The sequence below is a fragment of the Gossypium hirsutum genome, chromosome D03, assembly GCF_007990345.1.
Source record: "Gossypium hirsutum isolate 1008001.06 chromosome D03, Gossypium_hirsutum_v2.1, whole genome shotgun sequence".
NCBI lineage: Eukaryota > Viridiplantae > Streptophyta > Magnoliopsida > Malvales > Malvaceae > Gossypium > Gossypium hirsutum.
This window is the reverse complement of record NC_053439.1, coordinates 1,816,993-1,835,979: the sequence shown is the minus strand read 5'-3', so window position 1 is coordinate 1,835,979 and position 18,987 is coordinate 1,816,993. Positions and strand designations below refer to the sequence as shown.

The following is an 18,987-nucleotide window of genomic DNA, read 5'->3' as shown; positions in this document are numbered from 1 at the left end:
TTAATTTTTTTATAAATTTTAAAATATGAAATTTAAAAAAATTAATTTAAAAAAATATAAATTTTAAAAGAAATTAAGCTTTGAAAGGAATGAACCTAGACAACCATTTATCCAGATTCATTCCAATAAAAATAATTTTTTTATTTAAAAAATGAATTTATTATATTTTGTTGACGTGGCAGTACATTAGCAACTATTTTTGACATGGAGTGCCACATCAGCGCTGTTAACAGATACGTTAATGTTGTAACAGCCAACATTAGTCAAAGGGCCTATTTGACCAGTTTTGTTAATTTAAGGGCTCGATTGAGTATAAAAAATCCTAGAAGGCTAATTGATTTTTTTGAAAAAGTTCGAAGTACTTTTAAATCATTAAACCTAAAAACAAGGATAAAAATTAACTAAAACCTAATAAAAATCAAAATTTTTTGTTAAAAAATTAAAAGGCAATTTAAAAAAAAAACAAAAAAGTGATTTTCAAGTTTTTAATTCGATTTGTTTTCAAAACAGTTCTAATTATTTTCGATTATATGTGATTGATATGATCTCTTTTATTCTCTCAATTGAACATATCAGTTCGATTCAATTTTGATAACAATGATATAGATCTAGTGTGAATATACAAACAAAAATAATAAACCTAAAATTTTAAACTACAATGTGTAAAAATAAATAAATAAATAAATAAAATGAATGAATGAAATAATGCTTAATTTGCAATTTTTTTTACTTTCCATTGGATAGTGCTTCTACTAAGAAAGTAAACCGACACGAGGGGGCATTTAGATAAAATTTCTATATGATGAATTAAGAATTTGAAATTAATCTAAATGACAGCGAAAGAAATTAGGGATAATATAATTTTTAGTTATTAATTTGATAATTAAGTTTATTTTTATATCTGAATTTTGTAATCTATTTTGGCCCTTCAACTTGGATTCTAATAAGGTTTAATAATGTGATTAGTATTCTTGGAATATGATTGAATTAGTTAATCAGATCAATTGATCAAGGATCAACTGATATACTAATCTTAATAAAAAGGTTGAATCGATTAAATCAGAAATTACTCAAAATCGGTAAAATTTGAAAACTAGGACAAAAAACCTAATAGTTGAACAAGTTGAATCAATTTCATATTTAACAATTTTATTCTTTAATGATTTTTAATTTATTTTTTTAATTATTGTTGGTTTAGCAGTTGAATTGATCAAACCGATTGAATCGAGAACCAGTAGTCTAATCCATTCAACCACTAGTCCAATTATTAAAATATTATATGTGACACTCTAAGACTATATTATATAATCATTTGAAAATATATATATTTTTTAATTTTTAAGTAATTATGTGACTTAATTTCATAATATCCCAATATCAAATTTTTATATTTTTTAGAACCAAATTCATATGCCAAATAAAAATATTACAAAATTAATTACCACCCGATTGATCTAAATTTGTTGACACTTGTATTTGAAATTAGGAACCATTGACTTTGCGTTACATGCCAGTCTTTTCACTTATTGGGATGAAGTAAGAAAATATGTAAATAAACTCTTATAGAAGATGGAAATTTTAGGGGTGGTTGAATTGGGTCACCACTATTGCAGAATATATTATCATGAAGTAAAACCTCCACTCAAACCCCATTCTATCATGGATGTCAAAAACAATGATTGCAAATTATGACTATTTTCACTCACCCAGGAGTTGCTACTGGATTGTTGCAGAAATTTAAATATGGAAAATTATTTAAATTTAAAATTATTAAATTTATCGATTGAGGGTAGATTTGAATGGATAACGTATTTACTTACTGTTAATGTAAAAATAGTGGTGGTAGTGAGATTAGATATTATAAGATATTGTAGCGTGAGATAAAAAGTAAGCTAAACGAATTGTACTGCACTCTTCTATCCATCCAAACCTATCCTGAGTCTTTTAAATCATTTAACGTCATTGATGTTATAATACGTGAAAAGACGTGAAATTGAGTATACTTAAATTTGTATTATTCTTTTATTTAAGAGTTTAAAAATTTTGAGTGATAATAAGAATTGTATCAATAATAATTCTAATTTGATAGGACCTAATTTGAAAATCCCGATTGATCTCAAATTCGAAAGGATTTAAACCCAAACATAAAATAACTCAAAGTGATCCATTCAAATTTAATAGGACTTAATCTAAAAAAAATCCAGACTCAAAATGATCCAAATAAAAATTACCTCAACTCGAATATTTCAATTGTTAATAAACTAGAATTACTTGAATCCAAAATAATCAAAACTTACCAAATAGTTGGCTGGAATGGTAAGACAAATTTTACTCTTAATAGGAGACTCTAAGTTTAAACATTAGAGATAATTTTATTGAGAATGACAGTTACAAATTTCGAATATAAACTATAAAATAAAAGAAAAATTGAAACTCACCGCGATAAAAATATTTTAGGGTGAATTTGGATGGACGGTATGGTACGTTTAGCTTACTTTTTGTCTTACTGTCACCGCTACAATATCTAATCTCACCGTCACCGCTATTTTTACACTAATAGCATGTAAATGCACAGCCAACCAAACCCACCCTTACTGAGAAAATATTAAACCGGTTTAATCCAAATTCATCGGATTGAAAATCAACCGGATAAGCCCAATATTAAGTAGATAAATTCTAAAAGGAATTGGGTTTAAAGCATAAATGAAAGAAAAACTATGTGAAAGATGGTCATTTTAGTTTCTAAAAATCCAATATCATGAATTTACACAAATTCATGTAGCAGACCAGGAACTTAATCCATGGAGAAAGCTATCTGCAAAAATCTGTTCATAAATCTCCCTAAGTCACTGTTATTATGGTCCATTTCCCCACGTTTCAGCAAAATTCATGGGAACAAACAAAAGTTATCTGTGTATACACATCAATGCTCAATCTCCCCAGTCTTCGTACCCCCGCTTCTCCAACTTCGCCCATCGGATTTCTCATCGTCTTCGCCCTCCACGACGCTGCCGCCACTCGACAGCCCTTTGGCCCAACCGCCGGCTCGGAGTGGACCCTGTGGGGAATCAGACTCAGAAATGTTTGCTTTCATCTTCTCATTACACTGATTTTGAGCTGATGAATCTGAAGCAACCTTTCGGAAATGAAGTCTATATTTCTGCACATTATTAAACCAAAATTTCTTTCAACGAACATAAAGGACATAAAACAGGGCCATAACAAGTCTAAGATTTCACATATGGTACCTGTAAATGGCTTTTCACTTCATCATTGGTAAGACCATCAACTTGCATCAATTCCCTAATCTGTTTAGGAGTCGCCACTGTCAAAAAACCATTAAGACACCAACAAAAGAATCAGATTCCTGGTCCCAAAAAAGGGTTCTTTTCAGTTCAACTTGGATAACAAGCATACATAAATAAAAATACATCTAAATTTGATTACTTTATTTGTAAAGGCCTAACCTTTTGAACCACCAAGCTTTTGAAGAGCTTCAACAAATCGTTTATGAAGCTCAGGTGACCAGCACCGTCTTTGTTTCTTACAATTCTGCATATCTTGTTGATGTTTGGTCTGAAACTTAGTTTGGTTTTGATCTGAACCAAAACCAGTTTTGCAGTTGTCATTGATCTTCAAGATTGGATTATGAGAAGGAGAGGAAGAACCCAAATCAAAACTTGGGGTCATAAGAGAGAGCTCTAGATTTTCCTTATCCATTTGTCCCTTGAATCTTTTGTTATTAAAAAATTCAATTGGGTCCTCAAACATATCTTCTTCTTCTTCTTCTTCTTCTTCTTCACTTCCCTGTCAAACTCAAAATCCCCTTAAAAACATTAGTAAATACTGTTCCATAAAACAAGATTAAAATCACACACTTGGTTTAGGATATTACCAGTTTCAGTCCTGGAACTTTGTTTGGTTTCTTGCTCTGATCAACGTTGTCGGAATCAGAGTTCCACAGTTGAACAGTACTCAGCCAGTTCCTCTTGTTGCCGGCGCCGCCATCGTTTTCCTTGTTTACCTTTCCATTTCCTTCATCAATGGTCACTGATCCATCACCAGGCTCCTTACACATCATTTCTTCCTCCTTCAATCTCTTAATCACTAAAATCCCATTAAAAATATCAAATTAAATCCCAGAAAAAATTGAAAAAAAAACAAAAAAAAATACCATCTTTCAAGAGAAGCATGCAAAGAGGAAGCTCGCGTTTAAAGGCATCAATTTTCTTCATCTCATCTTCCAATCTTCTAACATAGTCACTAATCTTACATAATCTTTGAAACCCATTTTTGATCTTTGAAGCTTGTTTCAAAAACTCAGATACGGTTTCTGGTACATAAACCAAATCCACATCCATGTTCAACTCCATTATTCTCTTTTTTTCTCGCTCTCTCTTTTTTTCTAACATGACAATAACCAACCAGACATGTTTATATAGTATAAAAGAGATTCAAGATTCGCTGCCTGTTTTTCACGAACGGATCGTCGCGTATTTTTAAAGTTTAAACTCGGTGACTCGGTAGTCTTAACTCAGTGATGTTTGTAAAGAATCTATAGGTTCCGTAAAGGCCACGCGGCGAATAGTTGAAGATATGAACATTTTTTAAAATTTTTAATTAGTTTTTTTTTCTCCACTTTTTGGGATGAAATTACTGTTTAGGTGTAAAAAATTGACCATAAATAGTTGACCCATGAATAGGGGATGCTTTGTCAAAAGTACGTTAGAGGGGTATTTCGGTTATTTCATTATTGTAATAGATAATTTAGTCATGATATAATTAAGAAACATATGTGTTTGGTAAGAAAAAGATGTCCCTAGATTTTCTATTTCGAATCCAAGAAAATGTTACTTAAATGCCAATGATACCCTTGCATCTATAGATATTTGTCATCTACATCTATCTATATATTAACGTGATTTTCTTAATTGATTTTACGAATTAACCCGACACTATTTTAATTTTAAAATTTTATAAAATCAATCCAAATTAAATATATAAGATTTTTATACTAATATTAGTTATTTAGTAAAGTGAATGCCTATCTGTCAACTTTCTTTCCATTTTTATTTATTACTTCACGCGCCGAACATTACTATTTGTTGTTATCCACTCAAAACCAGAGACAAATACAATGGGCAAGTAATGTTTAAATCTCTCTACAAATTATAAAATTATAAGTTGGTATAACGGTAAAGTTATCTTTTGACCCCAAAATATAAAATTTCGTTTTGAGCCCCCAAATTCTTAACAGAGTATGGTATAATGAATTAAGCGGACATCAATTCAATTGAAAAAAAATACAAAACAATCAAATTAAAAAGTAAAAAAATTTATACTAACGTTAATTGTTTTTTTGTAAATTTAAAACTCAGTTGACTACTTTCATTACATTTATCTGCAAACTCACTCGTCAATCATTACTATTGAAGCAAGGTGTGCTGAATGAGGAGAGTAGCACTCGACAGTGCCACTGTAACCTAGCACTGAGGCAGTGAAATTACTTACCATATTTGAAGATTGTATAATCCATCTATGGAAACCAATCCAAGGCTATTGAAGTATAGATTGGTGCCGAGTGAAGCAATTCGCCATATTGTGCTTCGAATGTTTAAGGAGTTGTAATGCACTCATAATCTAACTAAAAATCTGACTAAAGCAAGTGCACCTATTAATTAATAGTATAGCTATGTTGAGCAAAGATATCGTCTAAAAGTACTAGTAATTATTGTCTTTCTATTATTTAACCATCAAATTGGAGAGATTAATTAAAACTAAAATTAACTAAATTAATTAACTAAAGAACACGATAAATAACGAATCAGGAAAACAAATGATTAACAACCAAGAAGCAAATAATAACCAGGAAAGAATCCACCTAGATTTCATCTGTCATGATTAATTTGAATTAAATAATTTATTCACTTAGTATCTTGATCTGTAGAAATTCCTAAATTATGCTAATATCTATTTCGAGAGTAAGAGCAACTAACTCTAAGTTGATTAATTGAAATTTCTTTCTAATTAAAACCCTTATTATTGCATTAACTTGATCTATAGATCCCCCTATTAGATTTGACTCTAATCTGGTAGATTTATGTCGTCCTATTTCTAGGATTGCATGCAACTCCACTCAATTATACTAGATCTACTATTAAACAGGGTCTATTCCTCCTTTGATTTAAGCACATCGAACATGGATTAATAATCTAGAAATATCAAACCAAGAATTAAACACACATAACTGAGAACAATATCCAAGTATTTATTGCGTAAAATAGAAATTAAATAACATAATCTATCCTAAGGTTCATCTCCCTAGGTATTTGAAAAATTAGTTCATGATAGCAATTAAAAACATCTTAAAGATAGTATAACCATAAAAAAACAAAGAAAATCATAATAAACTTCAAAGAAATCAAAAGGAGATCTTCAATCTTGATGGAAATATGTTTCAAAGTTAGCTTCAATGGTGTTTTTCGAGTTGTTTTCTTGAATATTCTATAATGGCTCACTCCCATCTTATTACCTTTGTCATATATAGGTTTTAGAATGCCTGAAAAACTTAAAAATTGTGTTTTTCCACGTGTTTAGAGTGTAATTTACGATTTTGGCAAGGCCTGGCACATGGCTGCATGGCAGCCCGTGTGGCTCACACGGCCATGTGTCCAGCCTGTGTGGAATGGCCTAACCCGTGCGGCTCCTAAAACTTGCTTTGATTTTCTTATTTTTGCTCGTTTTTCGGTCATTTTGCTCCCAAATGCTCTCCTAAGTATAAAAATATGAATTTAAAGGATTAGGAGCATAAAATTCACCATTTTAAATCGAATAATCATCCAAAAATGCATTAAGAATGGGATTAAAACATGTTACTTTTGTCATTTATCTAGCTGATTATTATTCACTTAGATTCTATGTTAGCAAGTCATAATTGATATATACTATGAGGCTTGTCTAAGTTATGTATAAGAGCTTATCGAGAGTACTTGAATCTGTTCATTAAAGAACTATTTTTGTGAAAGAGTGCAAACTGAGTTGTAAACATTGAGTGTTTACTGCCCAAGTTCTCAGGGGGAGGGTTTGGAGGTGAATGTTTTAGTCTGTAGGTATAAAGGTGATATCTCTATACAATTCATAGAGTGTGATTCACTTGTTGTATTAGTTATTAAAGATAGTAGAATTACTCACTAAACTAGGCTCTGAAGACATATGGAAACTAAACAGTGTAAACAAACATTAGTGTTCTTTTTTTTTTTGGCATAGTTTTCACAATGATGAGCCGTAGTGGTCACTGCAGTCAAATACTTTCATTAACTATTTTAATATATAATAAACAACAATTGTATAACTTGCTTGACAACTAATTGTTTAATTAATTTCATTGTTTTCACCCACACACGATTTCTAATTTATTTCACGTTTGTACTAATATTAAATTTTTGACTGAGTTAGTGTTAACAGTTAACCTAACACCAACATAGTTAGGTTAAATGTAAAAAAAAAAACCAATTTAATATATAATATTAAATGAAAACCTTCTGTTAGTTTAATATTTAGAGAGCGGAGATAACCTGCCAAATTATAGTTGTTTGTTTTTCTTTACAAATAATTGATCTATAAACAAATTGAAATTTAATTACATATAATTTTGATTTTGATTTAATTCTAATATTAAAATCAACCAAGTAACTTACATTGAAATTGAATTAAAAGAAAGATGTTACTCAATCATATATACAACTTCACTCGGGGGTGAAATTAGGGGTACTAATAGGGGATCGACCCCTTAAAATACAAAATTTTTTATTTAGGCAATTTGAAGTTTTTAAAATTTCAAATTAGTAAAGATAAAATTATACTTTGACGCCCTAAAAATGTAAGAATTTGATTTAATCATTTAAGAATTATAAAAATATAAACTATTAAGGTAATAAAATTATATTTTTACTATCGTAAAAATTACAATTTTATTTCGATCTCCTTAAACAAATTTTCTAATTTCGTTACAATAAATGCAATCACAGGTTTGTACCAAATGCATATAAAATATCCCATAACATAAGTTTCACACACCTTGAGTTTTATAACCTAACACAAATCTAAATTGTTTTTAACCTAATAAGTTTCTTATTATAACATTAAACATTTTTAGGTGATTTGTCACTAAAATATAAAGTCTCATAAGATTTTCCTTAGCTTTATTCATTGAATAACAAAGATCTTTTCTCTTTATTCCTTCTCAATGCAAATGCAAATGTGGATAATGAGCAATCAAGTTAATTCAAGATCATCCATCAAGTGCCCCCCACCTATTGAAGACTTTGTCCTTCACCTAAGACTCAAGATGGAAAAAGATAAAATAAGGCATGCAAAAGATTCCTTTTCACAAAGCCACTTTATTCGTTGTATATATTTATTTGTCTTCCCTTTTTTTCGGATTGGTGTTCAAATAACTTAACTTTTATATATATATATTTAAGCATTTGTGTGCCCAAGAAATTAGAATCTCCCAGAGAAAGTAAAAGAACCAATTGAATGATGGCAAATGGTAAGGAACCGTTGATGAAGATGAGAGATTCTTTTGCTAATACCCGTCCACCCCAAAAGCAACATACCCCTATATATACATATCTATTTAAAGTGTTTTATTGAGTTGAATTCAGATTTAAAATTATTTTTAAAAAATTCACATATAAAATAAGTTATATCTCATTATAATATTTTATTCTTTAAAATTTAAACTCAGAACATCATGCATTATAGACAGTTATGTAAATTTTAAATAAATATATTTATTATATAATTTTTTTCAAACATCATGGGTGTGCCATAAATATAGTATATGTATTCATTATATTCCATTTCTCCTCTTTTAAAACCTCTTTTTTCTCTCTGAAATCAAAGGCAAAACGCCAAATTCTTTTTTTGCACGGCCAACTGTTAGGTAGGCTACCACTTGCCGTTATCGAGTTCCTCTATTTTGGTCTCCCTCTTTTCTTTTCCTTCTCTCATCTTTTTTTACTCTTTTCTTCTTACTCAAAATATAATGCTTGTCGCTTTTCTTATGCGGTCCACCCTTGGGTCAGTCATAATTGTTGCTGCATCTTTGACTTACGTACATGGATATTGTATTTTCAATTCTCTACCTTATGAGAGTAGAAGTTTCTAGAGTCTTCTATGCATCTTTGACTTCTTGTTTCATCATGACTCAGGGACCAATTGATTCCTTAAGGAGAGCACAAATTTTGTTGTTGGGAACAACATATTAGTGTCAGGGACTAAAATTTTAGTTTGGCAAACCATGCGACCTTAGACAATTTCTTAGGTTCAAATCCGCCCAAGTCATCCATACTCTCAGAAAATAAGAATTCTCATAAAAATTCTCTAAGGCACCGAAAACAAAGCGAAAACAAACTCATAAAGATAAAAAAACTTGTATCAAACAAAAAAGCCAAAAGAGAATAATAACATAATAAGTGTTTGAGTAAATGCTCTCAGAAGCATTCTATTACTTTGAAGAATTACAACTGAGTGATAACAAATTACATCAACAACTGAAGTTAGTGCCTATCTACAATATGAGAGTCCTAAGGGATTTAAACTCTACACATTCTTATCCTTTAGGATTTATAATAACTACCCTAGTAATTCTAGTTTTACTGAAGTTTTTCACTGGGTCACCAAGGCTTCAAGTAGATGAGCTTTGTTATACAATTACAATAAAAATAACTCGGCCCGAAATTCGACCCGATAAACCCCCTATATATATATTTCTAAAAACCCCTCTTAGGGGGGAGAGCACTCAAGATACTCCATTTTTACTATCTTCTTCTCCGCTCCTTCATTAGAACTCCCTCCACCTCCTTCTCCACTTTTGTTGATACTATGTATCAACAATGATGTGGTGAGCGTGGACGAATTACTCGGGTCTCCAAATTGGGTTTGAACTTAGGCTTAAGTTGTGGTAGAGGAGCCATTTGGTGGCTGGGATAGAATCTGCGACTGAGGCTACGACGTGGTTTGTTCACCCATGTGAAATCGATCGAAATCTGAAATATAATTTAGAAACCTTTAGAGTGTAATAGGTCGTTTATAGTGGTGTCGAAGACAGTAGTTTTAGAACCATGATTTTGATAAGTGAATCAGTATTTTATTATTTATTTAATGTTTATATGGTTAGTATTGGGTTATATTAAAATTTGGTTAAGAAATTTTAATGTTTAAATAGTTAATTTAGTAAAAAATGACTAAATCGTAAAGACTACAAAAGTTAAATTTTAATAGCTAAAGATATTAAATGGATATAAGAAAGTGAATTGGTGGATTTAAATGGTAATTATACCATATCGTTAGATAGTGGACGGTTGTGGTTTGATTTTGGTGAAATTTTGATTATTTGTAAAGGTTAATTTTGTAATTAGGTAACTAATGCAAAAAATGAAAAATCTATTATCATCATCTTCTTCCTTTAATTTCCCATAGCCAAATCCTCCATTGGAGAAATTAGAGAGCTTTGGTCAACATTTTTTTCATGCATGGTAAGTGATTTTGATCTTGTTTTTAGTGATTTTTATATTTTTAAAGTTGTTTTAGCTTAATCTAGCTAACTCGAGAGTTAATTTGTGAAACTGTTAAAATTTTAGGGACCTATCATGAATGAGTTAAGTGTTTTTATGAACTTAATTGATAGATTCATGAGGTTGATAGCTAATTATAAGTATTTTGTTAAGTGATTTTTAGTAATTTTAATGTTTAAGTATTTAACTGTTAAAATAGTAAAATTTCATGGAAATATTTTGAAATGGTGATAAACATGGGCTGATTAGAAACCCTAAGAAATTCGGCTAGCATGAATGGTGATTAAAAATGGTTAATTTGTAAGTTTCGAATTTAAGGACTAAATTGCATAAAGATTAAGATGTTGGGGGGTAATTTTATGAATTCACTTTGATAAGGGTTATAAGCTTAAGTTTAATTATTTTGATATGCATTCATGCGTTCATTGTCAACTAATAAACTCAATTGAAGAAGCATCTGAACAATAAGTGGGCTCTGGGGTTATGTTATAAATGCATGTTTGTGTTTAGCAATCATTTGGAAAAGAATAGTGGTTATATTGTTCTTTACCATAGTTGTATTTTCAATGCATTCTTGTATGTGATGCTGAAACTTTTGCAAAGAAAGGCTAAAAAAATGTTTGGACAGTTCTTAATCTTTTCTAAGTGCTTCACGTAGCTTGATGGTAATTCTTTTGGCAATAGCTGCCTTCTGTAGATATATGTAAAACACAACTTTTCTACTACAGTTATGTGAGTCAATTATATATATATTTTTTCTATATTTAGGATCTTATCTTGAGTGAGATTGGTAACATCATGGTTTTCCTATTAAATCACATGTTCATACACGTAAAATGTACTAGAGTTATATTATATTATTTTATTAATTAATCAACTATCTTATATTCAATATGATTGCCTTAGTGTAAGCTTTTGTTCCTTTTGCCTATTTCCTATCTATTTTAGCATAGTAGTACCACCCCTTAAATATTTTTTTCCTTAACGCAGTTTGGAGTAACTCATACTGTTGATGTAGTTTTGTCACCTTTGTCCAGTTAGAGTTGCAGGGCACTAATTCTCTCTTTGCAAGTATAATTTTAAAAAATATTATGTATGAACGTTATGCTCTCTTTTTCAATAAAAATACATTCTTTGCGAATGTTGTTTAACTTGCCTAGATAGGAAACAACAACATATATGAAACAACTTGCTGATTTACAATCAGAGTTGATATTATTAAGGTTTACTAATTTACGGTCACAACCTAATTTCATTGATTTACTATCATGAACAATCTTCTCTGAGTTAGCTGATTTACTATCGCTACTCCAAACAACTCGCCAATTTACGATCACAAATGATATTATTAAAGTTCATTGATTTATGATCAGAACCTAAGTTAATTGATTTACTATCATGAACAATCTGCTCTGAGTTAGTTGATTTACTATCTCTATTCCAAATAGCTCACCGATTTACGATCACAATTGATATTATTAAGGTTCACTAATTTATGATCACAACCTAAGTTCATTGATTTACTATCATGAACAATCTTCTCTGAGTTAGTTGATTTACTATCTCTATTCCAAAAAACTTGTTGATTTACGATCACAGCTGATATTATTAAGGTTCATTGATTTATGATCACAAAGGTTCATTGATTTATGATCACAACCTAAGTTCATTGATTTACTATCATGAACAATACTTTCTGAGTTAGTTGATTTACTATCGCTACTCCAAACAACTCGTCGATTTACAATCACAACTGATACCATTAAGGCTTGCTGATTTACAATCACAACTTAAGTTCATTGATTTACTATCATGAACAATCTTCTCTGAGTTAGCTGATTTACTATGGCTAGTCCAAACAGCCCATTGATTTACGATCACAGCTGATATTATTAAGGTTCGCTGATTTACGATCGCAACTGTCATTTTTAAAACCTGTTCATTTCTTCGACAAGGTGGGAGACAAAATTTTACTTATGGGAAAACAGTTCGCGGTATTCTGCAATACAGTTTTTTACTCCTATACCACACTATCAAACAACAAAATTTGCTCAATAAAGTTTCAATTTAAAGCTTATATAGTAAGCCCCAAATTACATGCTTCACACTTGTAAGCTTGTCTCAGAATAGTCATTTTATAACTTTTCCTCGATAAGGTGGGGGTAAATTGTTATACAACTATAATAAAAATAACCCGGTCTAGAATTTGATCCAGAATTTGACCCGACAAACCCCCTATATATATTTCTAAAGACCCCTCTTTTTGTCTTTGCTCCTTTACCAGAACTCTCTCCCCCTCTTTCTCCACTTTCGTTGATACCGTGTATCAACAAACTTCTTCATGTGTTCCACGAATCAGGTCTGTTTAAGTTGGTCAAATTAGCCCCATTTAATCAGTTAACCTCCATAAGATGTTTTGTGTGCATTCTTTCAGGTTTAGATCCACGACCCTTGACACTAGTAAAGGGTTTTCCAATCTAATGATCGATGCCTCGTTAATAGGTTTGATTCAGTCATTGCTCTTATTTACTATTGGTTGGCTTTAACCATCGCTTCGAATGGATTGTCATGTATGGCTTTGGACCTTTGAGATAAGATTTTCTTCATCTAACTGAGGATGCCCTTACTTCATTATGTTAGAAAGGTGCTATAACGTTTTGTAACACCACTTTATACTAATCTGTGTTGCTTTTTGTTCTTTTTTTAATTTCATTCCAGATTTGGAGAAAATTAGTATAAAGTGAGATAAGAGTTTCTTATAAATGCTTTTGAAAAAAAAACACTTTTGGGAGAAACTAAAATTTTTCGCTTCTCAAAAAGGTGATTTTGGGCTAGTTTTTAGCTTGGGAGAAGTATTTTTTCTCTAAAAAAGTAACTTGTTTAAGAATAGTTTTATCTCAAAAGTACTTTATGTCCCAAAAGTATTTTTTAGAAGTAATACTAACACACCCTAAGTCTAATATGTACAATTTCTTTAATTATGCAATTAAGAATGTCTTGTAATCCCTAAAACAATTTCTTTGAGTGTTGCACGGTTTTAAGACATCTCCTTAAACCTTGTTTGCAAAAAACACATACAGAAGAATAAGTGGTCCCTTATTTCCAACTCCCTTTAGCAGATGGTACAATGACCCTCAAAGTCTGTCTTTGGTAGAAAGCCTATTAATAACACCCTTCCATGTTATAAGAGAGTGCTTCCAAGTTAGGAATGTTGAGATGAAACCAAACAATCTTATGCCAATAACTTCTCTCATTTTAATTGCATTCCAGATTTGGAGTTGGACCTTGCAAAAATTCCATCTCGAACATGTTTGAATATTTTGATCATATCTTAAATTACAAAATTTCAATAACTTCTTTCATTAAAATTCTTAGACTTATAATACTAACATTTTTAACTATTTATATTCAAAATATTATAACATTTATACACATCCTATGTACATGCCACATTACTAAAAGAAAATATACATCACCAAAATTTGCTGAAGTCGGGTTTGGTTTTGGATGCTGATTCAGTACTTGACTTCTACAACCTGCGCACGGAAATAACCGTACGCTGAGTATTTCATAATCAGTGGTATTACTATAAATTAAACTATTTAATAATAAAATTTCAAATATTGACCATAATCTTATAAATCACTTTAAATTAAATATACATATTCATATATCATTCCATAGATCTTAAATTTATATATATATATATATATTTACATACTAATTAAATTTATAATTTAACTCATACATTCTTTCTCGTATTTTTCTATAGTGTCAAATCAACCAATTTCATTTTCAAATTTTCATTTCAATTATTTACCCTATTAACAAGGCTCAGGCACTGACAGATACGAGGATTCCACCCAAACACACCAGAATATCCAACCTAAATACACCTGAAATTATTTAAATCCTCCATAACATACCAATAAGACATTAAATGCCTCTTCGGATAAACCGAAGCATATAATAATATAATCATCTTCTCGACCGAACTACAAATCTCATCATCACATCACAAATCCAATGGCATACCATTTGTATCCAATCTAGTCTGATAAGTTAATAGGGTATTATTTTACTTTTCCAATTTCGAATTCATTTCCACACAATTTCAAATATTCAAACAATTCAAAACATCTATTATATCAATTCACATATAAATTCAATATTCACACATAATTTCAAATGTTATTACTTACCTTACTTTAAATGTCCCATGAATACAATTTCAATATAGCATTTATTAAATAGATTAAGTTATAGTAATACAAACCCGGAATACGCGTTTACTCCTCAACGATCTTTTCTTTTCCTTTGGATGCCGATGCCTCGTTTTCCTTATTAGCTACGAAAATAATAATTATTTTCACTATTAATTACAGCATTAAAAATAATAATATTATTATTAATTAAATTTTATTCAATTCCTACTTATTCCCAATTTAATTCTAACTAAGCTTACTTATTTTTCTAACTTAATTCATACTTCTTTTCTACTTAATGTCTTATCATATTTAACTCTACTTTTCAATATTCATAATTAAACTCTAATTTAAGACTTTTTATAACTTAATCCCAACCATGTAAAATTTATAACTTAGTTTACAAATCAATCTTTTTTATCTATTCTAACTAGAAATTCTATCAACTAAACCCCTAATTTAACAACTTGTTCAAAATGAATCATGTTCAAAAACCTATGAACTTCCATAACCTCCACTTGATTTCAACAAAACTTTGTTTTAAAGCTTCTAAATCATCAAAATTAAGAGAAAATGGCTAAATTTAACTTACCAATTAAGCTTGAAGCTTTAAAATCCAATTTTCCCCTTTTCTTTTCTTTCCCCTTTTTCTTCCCCTGTTTTCGTCTCTTTCTCTGTTTCTCTTCTGTTCTTCTTTTGTTTCTTTTTCTTTTTGTTTTACTTCCTTACTATATTTCTTTTATTTTAACTAATAACATTAATAATATACTATTATAAAAAAATCTTTTACTTATTAATTAAGCACATATTTATTTTTATTACAAGTGTACCTATGTAATTATTACTATTACACATGTCTTCAATTTTTACCATACATTTGTCATCTATTTACTTTATTTAATATATATAATAATATAATATAATATAATAAATATAATATATTATATTATATAATAAAATAATATACATAACATAAAAATCTCATATTTTTATCACTTATACGCCTATTTTTTTTCTTAATGGCTTAATTGCCATTTTAATCCTTTTTATTTTCTATTAATCTATAATTCAACTTTTACCCCTAATTCAATTTAATCCTTTTTCCTAATTTCTCTTAATTAAACTAAATTCACCCAATTAATACCTAATTAAGAACTCAACTAAACTCATAATTATTTCAAGTAAATTTTTTTTATGACTCAGTTTACTAAGACGGAGGCCCGATAATGTACTTTTCTGATGCTTGTAAATTTTGGATCATTATAGCTTGTCTCAGAATAGTCATTTTATAACTCTTCCTCGATAAGGTGGGGGTAAATTGTTATACAACTATAATAAAAATAACTCGGTCTAGAATTCAATCCAGAATTTGACCCGACAAATCCCCTATATATATATATTTCTAAAGACCCCTCTTTTTGTCTTTGCTCCTTTACCAAAACTCCCGATAAACTCTATATACTCCATTTTTCCTATCATTTTGTTCTTTACTCCTTTACCAGAACTCCCTCCCCCTCTTTCTCCACTTTCGTTGATACTGTGTATCAACAAATTTCTTCATGTGTTCCACGAATCAGGCCAGTTTAAGTGGGTCAAATGAGCCCCATTTAATCAGTTAACCTCCATAAGATGTTTTGTGTGCATTCTTTCAGGTTTAGATCCACGACCCTTGACAACAGTAAAGGGTTTTCCAATCTAATGATCGGTGCCTCATTAATAGTGTACAACCCAATTTTTCCCAGACCCAAATGGCCCATTACCCTAACCAAAACAGACCCTAAACAAAACCAAATTAACAGCCCAAACTAACCCACAACCCAAATATCCCAAAACATTAATCAGACAAAAAAAAGTAGGAAACCCTAACCCTAGGTGCGCCGCACCTAGCGTCGTCCACTTGCACTGCCACCGTCCCATCGCCGCTCACCTGCTCCACCTGCTCTGCCGCTCCCATGCCACTTGCGCCTGCAATGACAGAAAGGAAACACCAGCAAGCAAAAAGATATGATAAAAATAATGTAAAAATAACTATAGAGCCAGGAACCGAACGTTTTGTAAGGTCTCTTTTTTTTTGGGACGAACATTTTAGAAATCAAAAGCAAAAAAACCAGAGAATTCCAAAGGTTGAGCATCACCATTTCCACTTAGTTTTATTTTTCCTTTTTTACTTATCGTTATTATTTCCATTTTTATAAGTCTTTTTTATTTTCTTAAACAAAAACTTATAATAACGTAAAAAAAAGGGAAGAGGGGAAAAAGGGGTTACCTTCGCCTTTGGATCCGCTAGCAAAAGGCTAAAAGCCCAGAGGACGCGTCTCCGACCACCATTAGCGTGAAGCTGCGGTGGAGGCGTGTTGAAACGGCGGCGGCTAAGGAGGGCTTTAAAAAACCCTAACAGAGAAAAAGCTAGAGGCTTTTTTGTATATAATGTTGCAAAGTGTTTTTTTTAAGAGAAATTTTAGTTTAAATAGGGAAGCAAAACGGCGCCGTTTTGCTCAGCCTGTCAAAACACCAAAACGGCGTCGTTTTGAGCTACCCGATCTGGCCGACCCAACCCGTTAGCAGGATCCGCGCTTTTTTACTTTTGGGATATTTCTAGATTTGATCCTTCCGCTTTTAAATGATTTTGCAATCGAGCTCTTTTGGTTTTTTTTTAATTTTGCCCTGTGATCTATTTTGCTTTACAATATGGTCCACCTTGAAGCTGTGCGTTTTATGAGCGAGGGGTTATTTCGCTCTTTGGTCCTTCTCCCTTTCGCGCCCTTCCGTTTTGGTCCCCTCTGCCCATTTTATTATAGTTTTAATCTTTGAGTTTTATTTTTAGTTCAAATTGGTCCATTTTGTTATTTTTGTTGTTTTATTAACTAATCTAGTTATTATTATTATATTTCCCTTTATATATATATTTACGCTACTATTATTATACTATTAGTTCCTCCTTATTATTGTTATATTTTTATTTATATTTACTTATTTAAATTTTAAATAAACTTGTCCTATTATATTACTATTATATAACTATTTATATATCTTTACACCTTATTTTATATATATGTTTATATTTTCTTATATATCTATACTTCTTTATATATGTATTTTTATATATATGTTTTCTATACCTTATATATACATATATATATTTATATACATATTCTTAATTTTCATATATATATATACACGTAATTCTGTACTTTTTTTCATACTCTTTAATTTATATATATACATACTTTTATATATACATGTTTTTATATATTTCCATTATTTTTATAATTCATATATATATATCTTTATTTATTTTCTTCATGTACATATCTGCTATTGTTAATTTATCTTGCTTAGGTTTTTCTGTTTGGTATTTTTTTTAGTCTCATTACTTATTTATATTTTGTTTTGCTCGTGATTATTTTACTTACATTATCATTACCATTTCATTACACTCATTTTTTAGATCTCAAAAAAGAAATTTTAAAAATATAAGTAATATTCGGTATTTTGGATCTTCGAGAGAATCGAGCCCTAACGTATTGGGTTCCGATTTTCTTCGTTGAATTTAAATAATCGAGATTACTCTTTTAAAAATGATAAAAAGCTCGTTATCGAGAATTCAATACGTTGTGTCCTAACGCATTGGATGTGACACATTGTTTTCTCGAGACGAGGATTTTTCGAAATAAATGCAATATTCAATGTTTAATATTTTGAGAAATTGTGCCCTAACGTATTGGGTTGCAATTTCTTCATTTGATTTAAACAATTGAATATTCTTTTAAACTTTATTACACGAATCTTTTTAAACTCAAGTTTTAAACAATATCGGGAATTAAAAAAGGATCGTGTCCTAACTTACTGGTCGTGATTCCTTTTTAAATCCAAGATAATTAAATATCTTTTAAATACGCATTTTTTATTCGCGTATCGGGAATTCGAGACATTGTGTCCTAACTTACTAGATATGATTCTCTTTCTCGAATAACGTGAAATATCCCCCTTTTTCTTGAAAATTTTCAACGTTTTAATAAAATGATCGTATTTTTAAAATTCTTCAAAGTTCTCAATTTTCGACATTAAGACATCAACTAGGTGCCAATTTTGGGCGTATCGAGGGTGCTAATCCTTCCTCGTGCGTAACCGACTCTCGAACTCGTTTTTCTGAATTTCGTGAACCAAACTTGTTGTTTTAATAAAATCAAACCGTTTATTAA

General features: G+C 30.3%; 1 protein-coding gene across 1 annotated transcript; it reads right to left on the bottom strand.

Annotated features, from left to right (window-relative positions):
* Nucleotides 1–2,716: 2,716 nt before the first annotated feature.
* LOC121202808 (transcription factor HHO5) lies at nucleotides 2,717–4,563 on the bottom strand. Its single transcript, XM_041089567.1, has 5 exons — nucleotides 4,175–4,563; nucleotides 3,896–4,107; nucleotides 3,468–3,807; nucleotides 3,249–3,325; nucleotides 2,717–3,160 (listed from the first exon to the last, which is right to left on the bottom strand). The coding sequence occupies exons 1-5, from the start codon at nucleotides 4,410–4,412 to the stop codon at nucleotides 2,924–2,926; spliced, it is 1,104 nt and encodes a 367-aa protein (XP_040945501.1). The 5' UTR covers nucleotides 4,413–4,563; the 3' UTR covers nucleotides 2,717–2,923.
* Between the last annotated feature and the right edge of the window lie 14,424 nt (nucleotides 4,564–18,987).